Source organism: Charadrius vociferus, unplaced genomic scaffold (assembly GCF_000708025.1).
Source record: "Charadrius vociferus isolate BGI_N301 unplaced genomic scaffold, ASM70802v2 scaffold1041, whole genome shotgun sequence".
Taxonomy (NCBI): domain Eukaryota; kingdom Metazoa; phylum Chordata; class Aves; order Charadriiformes; family Charadriidae; genus Charadrius; species Charadrius vociferus.
The window spans coordinates 260,731-268,894 of NW_009646843.1; the positions used below are offsets into that span (position 1 = coordinate 260,731).

Sequence of the window (8,164 nt, forward strand, 5' to 3'; positions counted from 1 at the left end):
GTCCAGCCAGGCTGCCAACATCTGGGGGAGGAGGGAATTGATTCTCCCAAGAAAGTTTAGACATCAGATTTCCATCTACAATTCACAGTCCCACTCCATTGCCTTTCAACAGGATCCAAGTAGGGTAAGAAGCGGAATTTGACCCCTTACCTCCCAGCCACTTAAGTGTTCCCTGAAGTCAGAATTTATTATCAAAACCTGAGGTGACCCCATCTTGAACACCACCAACACATGACTCCTGACAACACAAGCAGGCAGGCCTGCTTTCTGTATCCACCACTAGTGGGAAATTGGAGATTTCACTTCTCTGGAATCCTTCAGCCAAAATCTGGCACATCATTAAATCCCTGAAATCCAAATTTTTTTTTGTCTTGGTGTTGGTGAGTCTCATCCAGACAAAGCCTGGAGCTCTTAAGCTTGCTTCCTCAAGAGCCTGTTCACACCATAACATGAGAACATGTTTATTGTGTGAACAGCAGCAGTTTGGAAGGAAAAAGTAGCTTCTCAGCTATCGAGGTGGAACTAAACTAGCCGTTTGTAAGGCCTGGGAAAATATCACAGGCTAAAGACTCTCCATTCCCTTTTTGCCACCCACATCATCTGTGACATTCACTGCATAAATCATGTTACAGGACCCAAGCAAAATTTGTCACATAGCCCCTTGGCTTACCAATGGGAACCATAAAAGTTGCCTGGAGAGGAAAAAGGAAATAAAATAAATGGGAAGCTGGCTGATAATGAGTCAGGGAGCGAAAGATTTAAAGGGCTCCACTTCCTCATCTCTCGTTCCCTGCCCCACACAGAGAAATCACTGAATATCCCAAGGGAATCGGGAGGCTGAAAAGCAGCTAGGGCTTTCCAGGTCCCAACCCTGCTTTTCTGATGACTCCAAGAGACAGTAGAGCAGGACAAACTCAATTTCCCTCCTTTACGTAACCCCTACGCCCCGATGCAGGAAGCCCGTTAGACACTGATGATGCGTAGCCCATCAGTGGAATAATCTCATATATCCTTCCTGCTCGGAGGCGGGCAGCAACCTGCCCTCTCCCTCACTCAGTCGGTAGAAGAGGCCCTGGAAAGGCGCAGAAGCAGGAAACAGTGCAATACGAGTGACATACAGATCTCTTATCAAACTGCTGAGAGCATCAAACAGAGCTGGAGCGCTCATTGCCTACTCTGGAGGGGCCAGAAGAGATTGGAAATGATACTGCTCCTTATCAGATACAGTTGCCTAAAAATAACTATTTGGACCGCTCCCCAGGGTCAGACCAGATGAGCTTTGGACTTTCTCTGCAGTGTCCTCAGTCAGTTGCTGCACATCTCCGCTGGGGCTCTGCCACCAAGTGCTCCACACCATCACAGCTCCTGTGGGCAGGTGGCAGCCAAAATACGCAGCTGAAACACGCAGCCAAAACACAGAGCAGTGCCCATGGGATTCACCCGCGGGCAGGGACATCCCCTGGAGAAGGTGACTTCTCCTGGAGCAGCCTCCACTGCCCCTTGCAGCCGAGAGGGCCTTTCCCAAGTCTGCTCTTCCCACGAGAGACACAAAGAGGAAGAGAAAAAGAGAGGAAAGTTGTGTTGATACTTTTCCTGCATTCAAGTGAGGAAATAAATTCCGTGCAGTTTCTTCTGCACAAGTATGAGCTCTCCCCTTTGCTAGAAAGAAAAGTTTCGCAGGAGGCAGCGCTGCCACACACATTCAGAGTGCCTCAGCATCCCCTCCCTGCTTGGCCAAAGCTGCTTTTTATTAACAAATGCAAATGCCTTTTTAAAAAGTCACTTTTCATCCAAATTTTGCAACTCAGATTCTTCCGTTCCTAAGCCCCAGCCAAATTTAAAGCTGCTTTACAGGCATCTCTCCATATATTTGTTGTTTGTGCAGCTTTGAGCTTTCCAATCCTGCAGCTGCAGGACATGGTTTTGAGTCATTTCAAACAAGCCTGAGTCGTTCGGGGGATATACTTTTGTCGTTATTCAGAAATGTTAAGTAGTGTTGTGAACTCTGCTTGGAACTACAGTGTGGTTCCGTCTTCTTATCAAATGCCTGAACAGGAAATAATGCAATATTATGTTAACTGCTAATGCAATAAGTGTATTCATAGATACACGAAGCCCAAACTCGGATGTGTGCTGAGCTTATTACAAAATACAGAGACTTGTGCACAGTTCTGAAGAAAGATATGCAACAATTTCTGTGTTTCACCTCTACGGATGAACACAGTGTCCTTTTCATATGGAATATGAAATCACAGGCTGGGCGTGAACATTTCTTCCACGTTTCTTTCAAAGCCAGTGCATCCCTACCAAAGCTGTACCATTTATGTCTTTTTTTTTTTTTCCTCCCTTTTCAAAGCAAGCTCATATTCTCATCAGCTTTGTCTCTCCATAAAGCGAGTGAATGTGTAATGAGGCTGCCTAATCTACCAAGACCACCACTTAGAGCAGTTTCACTAGCTTGGCGTATCTCCTTTTAGCTTTGGGAACCATTGGGTAAATCATGTCCCAGTCAGACCCTGATGACACCAATCACGTCATGCTCTCTTTGAGCGACAGGAGGTTGAGCCCTGGTCACGAGAGCGCAGTTGGAACCAGGCGGGTGCGTTGACACCCCTGTGCTGAGCACGGGGACAGAGGGGGAGCAGAGCACCAACCTGGGCAGCAAAGTTGGCTTCCAGAGGCTCCTCTGAACTGAATCAGTTGAGTGACCCAGAACTCTGGGGCTCCTTTTGAATTTAAAAGCCCCAAAGTGCCTTCCTTAAAGTTGCGGTTCTGTTATACCCACTTTCACGTGAACTCGAAACCAGGAACAGTCAGTTTTCAGAGAGCTCAGAAGGGATGCTTCCCACTTGGAGGATTTCACCTTCTCTCCCGCTGTCTGGGTGCCCGACAAACCCTTCAGAAGAGAAAAGTCTCTGATATCGCAACTACTCAGTACCCCAAACCTCAGGCAGGACCTCAGGCTCCCCTGTAAGATAAGCAATAGCAGTGGTGAGCTCCCGGGTGCCAGGGAGTGACCCCAGGCTGGGAAGCAGGAACCCGAGGAGCCAGGCTGGACTCTACATCGCCGCACGCTTTGACAAGGAGAAGTGGTTTTCATTCACTTAGAAGTACTTTACAGATGCTGGTAATTGCAGCACCCACGGGGCTCCCAGGGACTTCATGTTTTTGTTTGCTTTGTGATTTCTCTTTTTATTTGAGCATCTCTAAAGCACTTCTGCTCCTTCACAAGTCTCTGAAAAGTGGTGGCTCTCCAGAGCCTCCCATCCAATCAAGTTCAGACTTGCATTTTGGGATTGTGCCATCACTTTTTTTGAACTAGTACTTGAGGCCTGAGGAGACTCCCACGTGAAGCCCTGCTATCTGTGAATCACTTGCATTTTCCACAGAAAATAAAAATAAGAAACTCCACCAGTCCTAGTGAGGCAATTCGTTCTCCAGTGGAAGTGCGTGCGCACACTAAAGCCTGTGTGTATACAGCTCAATGAATGAAAATGCATGTCAGGAAATAAACACAATAGAAAACCTCTATTATTATAATTCTGTTTACTAACACCAGCAATGAGTTCGCCTGCGCTGGAAATAGCACGGCACCGCTCCCGCAGGGCACCTGGAGGTTACGTCAGCGTGCTCGGAGCACAACTGGAGTAATTCAGCAAGGATCCTTGCTCTTGCCACAGCTTCTACTGTGCCACAGATCAATTCACCTTTGCATAGCGACTGCAGAATCCACAAGACCTGACAGTCCTTCCCCCAGGAAGGAGAACCCCAGCGGCTCCAGCAGTGCCGTTGCTCCCAGGTTCAGTTCAGAGACTGACACTGCCGACCGCTGTAGTCACCAACAGCTACTTTTCCTGCATTGGACAGGACTGAGTTAGCCACGGTTATGCTGCCTGTTCTCTTCTACCTCTTCTCTATCTTCCCAGCTGAGAGATGTCAAAACACACAGAATTTATAGCTGTTTCTGTTTAGCTCTACACAGGTGCACGACTGCCTGGGAAACGTGTCCAGCTTTTGCAGCTCTGAAACTCCCAATAGCTTATGTGGGCTATTACAGAAAACACCTTGCAGGATGTTTCATCAGCCATCAGACTTCAGTCTTTACTGCACACGGCGTCAAGAAAAATCTGGTCTTCCTCCAACACGCCCCGAATATCATTTAGGTTTATACACTGCCATCAGAACTAAAAGGATCTTCTGACACTTCACGCTTTCCGGAGCAAAGCTGAGCCCCCAAGCTCTGTGGTTGGGATGTCCATGCAACACATATAAAATATAACCAGGATCATTATTCTAAGGTTATTATTCCTACTGGTTCTAGTAGGCAAACATTTGGTTGCATTTCCATAGATAAATCTTCATATCCATTTAAAACTAAATAAAATACCAACAGTGCAAGTGGACCGCTTAGCAAAGACAAGCTTCTTGCACCTGAATTTCCAGCTGCTGTTCCACCACTGGAAACCAATGCACTCACTGGGGAGAGAACCTCTGGAACAAGCCTCCAGACCAGAATCCTTCTACCTTACTCTCCTGCAGCTTGCGCTGAATTCAACACACATCACACGCTGTGATACCACACAGCATTGCTGTATCATGCCTGAGAGGAGGTCGCATTTCAGTTAATGCAAAAGCATTTTTCAGTCTACTTCAGCATGAAGGGCACTAATGGAATTGAAACTGTCAGATGGTTCCTCCTAGGAAAGGGAGCAGGGCCTCTTCGGATCACAGCAAATGAAAACCTCATTAGAGTCACGCTGACTCTAAAGCATCGAGCCACTTGGTAAATAGCGCACTTCATATCAGCAACATTTTCTAGTTAATGTACTAAGAATTATGATGCAAAAATAAGTTTACACACTGAGGGCCAGGTCACCGGCTGCATTTTGCTGACAAAGCTCTGTTATAGTCAGTGCTGCTTGGCAGATTAACATCAGCGGGGACTCAGACCTGGAATAACCTTGAAATCCAGAAAAGGACTTCCTCATCCTGTCTTTATAAAAACTGTGTTGAAGTCAGTGAAGTTTTTCCTGTTGACCTCACTGTAATCCTAATTCATTATTTTAGTGAGACCACAACGTAAGGCACAAGCACACTTACCCATTTTTCTCCAATTCCAAGATGAGCTCCTGACCTTCTGCCTTCACCTTAACTTCAGCTCTCAATGGATGCTGCGTGCAAATGAGACGGTGCCTGTTACTTGTACATCATCATAATTATAAACACGTCCAGAAACACAAATTGCTGCCCTGGAAATTGCAGCTGAGCTTAAACCACTCCTCGACTTCCTCCTCCCTTCAGACCCGGAGTGCTGGGGAAGGGAAGGGATGGCCCCAGTGGTGCCTCCCAGTGCCAGGCACGCTGCTGCATCCCCACGCAGAGCCGGGAAGCGGTACAGGCACGCTGGTGGGATGCCGTATCTGAGCTAGTGACCCTGGTGTCTCAGGAGGAGTAACGGGCTCAGATGAGGCAACAAGTCCTGGTGCTGCAGCGCTGGGAGGTGCAGCTGGGTGGGAGTGTACCCCCTTCTCCTGTCCACGATGCTCAGGACCACATCATAGGACATCCCAACTTACCCCAGAAGGTTTACAAGTCAAAGATACAAGCTAGTTAACCAAAGCTTTCTTTGCTGTCAAAGCAGAGAAAGACATTTTTAGGAGCCTGTTTTGGGAATCATGCCTCTTCCAGAGATTTTCATGTAGTTCCTTTACTCGCAGAAAATGGCAATAAAAGGCATGTAACGGGGTCCCCTAGATTCTAGCTGTTGTTGAGACAGTATTTCCCAGCCACTCTTGTATTAGTCCCAGGCTGCCAAGGGACTGGAAACCATGACAGCAACATTCTAGTTAGTGTGTTTGAGCACTCGGGCACAGCCGCGGTTTACAACCCACCTACAGCTCCGAGCGAGGACACGGGAGAGCTGGCTCCTCGAGGCCTACTGGTGTTAACAGAAAGGATCCTAATTTTTTAGTGCAATGGCAAATGCATACATTAAACACACCATTTAAAAATAAAATAATAATTCAAGAGACTGAAAGTATAGAATATGCTTTCAAGAAGATCAACTAGAAGGGCCTCTGGAGGTCTCCAGTTTTACCTCCCTCAAAGCAGGACCACTAGCCAAGGTCAGCTGGGGATTTCTGAGTCTGAGTGCTTTCTCATAAAGGAAATGGATGAATAAACTCCCCAGAAGAGAAATAACCCATTTGTTAAGAACAGACTTCTGTATTCAGCTGGAAGAAAAAAAAAATTATAAAAACTGGTGAGATGATTAACCCGTAGTATTTCTGAATTCAGTGTTGGAGGAGGGTATTTTGTAGAACAGATCAACTGAAAGCAAAACAAAGCAAGGCTGATTGGATAGGATGCTCTGATGAAAGATCTGTCAGCCCAGAGACACCACTCGATTGCCACTTTATCAGTTCCAAGCTCAGTTACAAACTTCTTTCATCACAGAATCACACAATGGTCAGGGTTGGAAGGGACCTCTGGAGACCATCTAGTCCAACCCCCCCGCCAGAGCAGGGTCACCTACAACAGGTTGCACAGGATGGCGTCCAGGCGGGTTTTGAATGTCTCCAGAGTGGGAGACTCCACAACCTCTCTGGGCAGCCTGTGCCAGTGCTCCACTACCCTCAAAGTAAAAGGGTTCCTCCTCATGTTAAGATGGAACTTCCTATGTTCAAGCTTGTGCCCATCAGCTCCCTGCTCATATTCTGGGGTTTGCTCATCTTTCCTTCAGTTTCCAGGATGTTGCACCAGGGCCACACAGATGATGCAAAGCAAGTTAATCCATTTAGTGTATACAACAGCAGCTAATTCCAAGGGCTGAGTTTAGTTTACTGAATCACAGGTGCTCAGTGTGTCTCAGGGTGGGTCTGTTGTTTTGCTAATGGATAAGCAACAGAGGTTGCCTTGCCCATAACTGGGGGGGTCTGAGGGTCTCTTCACAAAGGTTGTTGCAAACACCATCGTTCGTAATAACGCTTCAGAGTCCATCCATTGCTGTGTAACTGAAATATCCCAGCTGTACGTAAGCTTTGCTAACACTGGTTTTAGAGCCAACAGGAACTTGCCTGAAACAAATCAAGTACGACCCCTGAGACCCAGTAAATTTGTATAAGGGGAAATGCCGTCCAGATGTATTTGTATTACTATCAATAATAGAGAGAACCAAAACTTCCAGACAGCACCGAAGGACATTTTAAAGAGAACTAAGACAATGAGACAGTCATTGTAGCTTTTTTTTTTTAATATGACACAGTAAAAAGTTTTAGAAAGTCTCATCAAATGGAGAGGATATAAACCCCGAAATAACACCACTTTTGGGGCAATGCCATGATTTTTCTTTAGTATAATGCTGCGGCTTCCCTTTTTCTGGTTCACAATATGAATTACACCATCTGAATTTTCCTCTTTCATTTGATTATGCAACTGATAACTTCTTGATTGTGGCAATGCAAATGCTGGGAAGTTGAACCGCAGTTTGTGGCTGATGTTTAAGTCCGGCATCCCTGTGTTTCTCAGCGTGGCTGCAGACTACTGACACACCACCACATCCATCCACATAAGAGAAGTTGGGTGACATCTACGTTGACACATTTGGTGTCTAAGACATAGTTAGACACACCTTAGCTGCTGGTTGGCTTTTCTTAGGGCAGCACCCTCACAGCTGGGCCTCATCTCCTCCTAAACCAGATTTGGCTGTCCCCCACATGCCACTGATTGTGTTGGCTCCCTCCACTTTCACAAATGCATAGACCAGGTAGACTGGATGGAGGTTTTAAAGCATGGCAGAGGGTGAGCGGTGACAAGCCTTTGCAGAAGGTGAATACATGTCGCCAGGGCTGGTCTCAGGCTCAGTGCCCGAGATGTGCCAGCCCAGCTCGCCCAGCTTTTTTTCGGGATTGGGAGGAGCCGCAGCAGCTCCCCGTGCTGCAGATGGGCTTTCTGGCTCACCCCCGCGGCTTCTCACGGAGCTCAGCTTAGAACAAAACAAAAAACAAACCCAAAAACGCGCATCGCAAGGTTCTGCGCTCACCGCGACATCGTTCCTCCCCCTGGAAACGGTACGGAGGTTGGAAAAGAAAACATAAATAAAGCGCTGGGCGCGACCTACCTTCTGGCTGGCGGGGCTGCCCGGCGCTGCCCAGCGCGGCTCCAC

The 8,164-nt window shown here is 47.2% G+C and overlaps 1 protein-coding gene across 1 annotated transcript in view; it reads right to left on the reverse strand.

The window, feature by feature from the left end:
- ADAM19 (ADAM metallopeptidase domain 19) overlaps positions 1 to 8,049 on the reverse strand; it is a 32,543-nt gene extending 24,494 nt beyond the window's left edge. The window contains exons 1-2 of the mRNA XM_009893425.1: positions 8,042 to 8,049; positions 5,101 to 5,193 (exon numbers count right to left, since the gene is read on the reverse strand). Of these exons, the coding sequence (XP_009891727.1) occupies positions 5,101 to 5,193; positions 8,042 to 8,049 (101 nt within the window). The remainder of the gene's footprint in view (positions 1 to 5,100; positions 5,194 to 8,041) is intronic.
- Between the last annotated feature and the right edge of the window lie 115 nt (positions 8,050 to 8,164).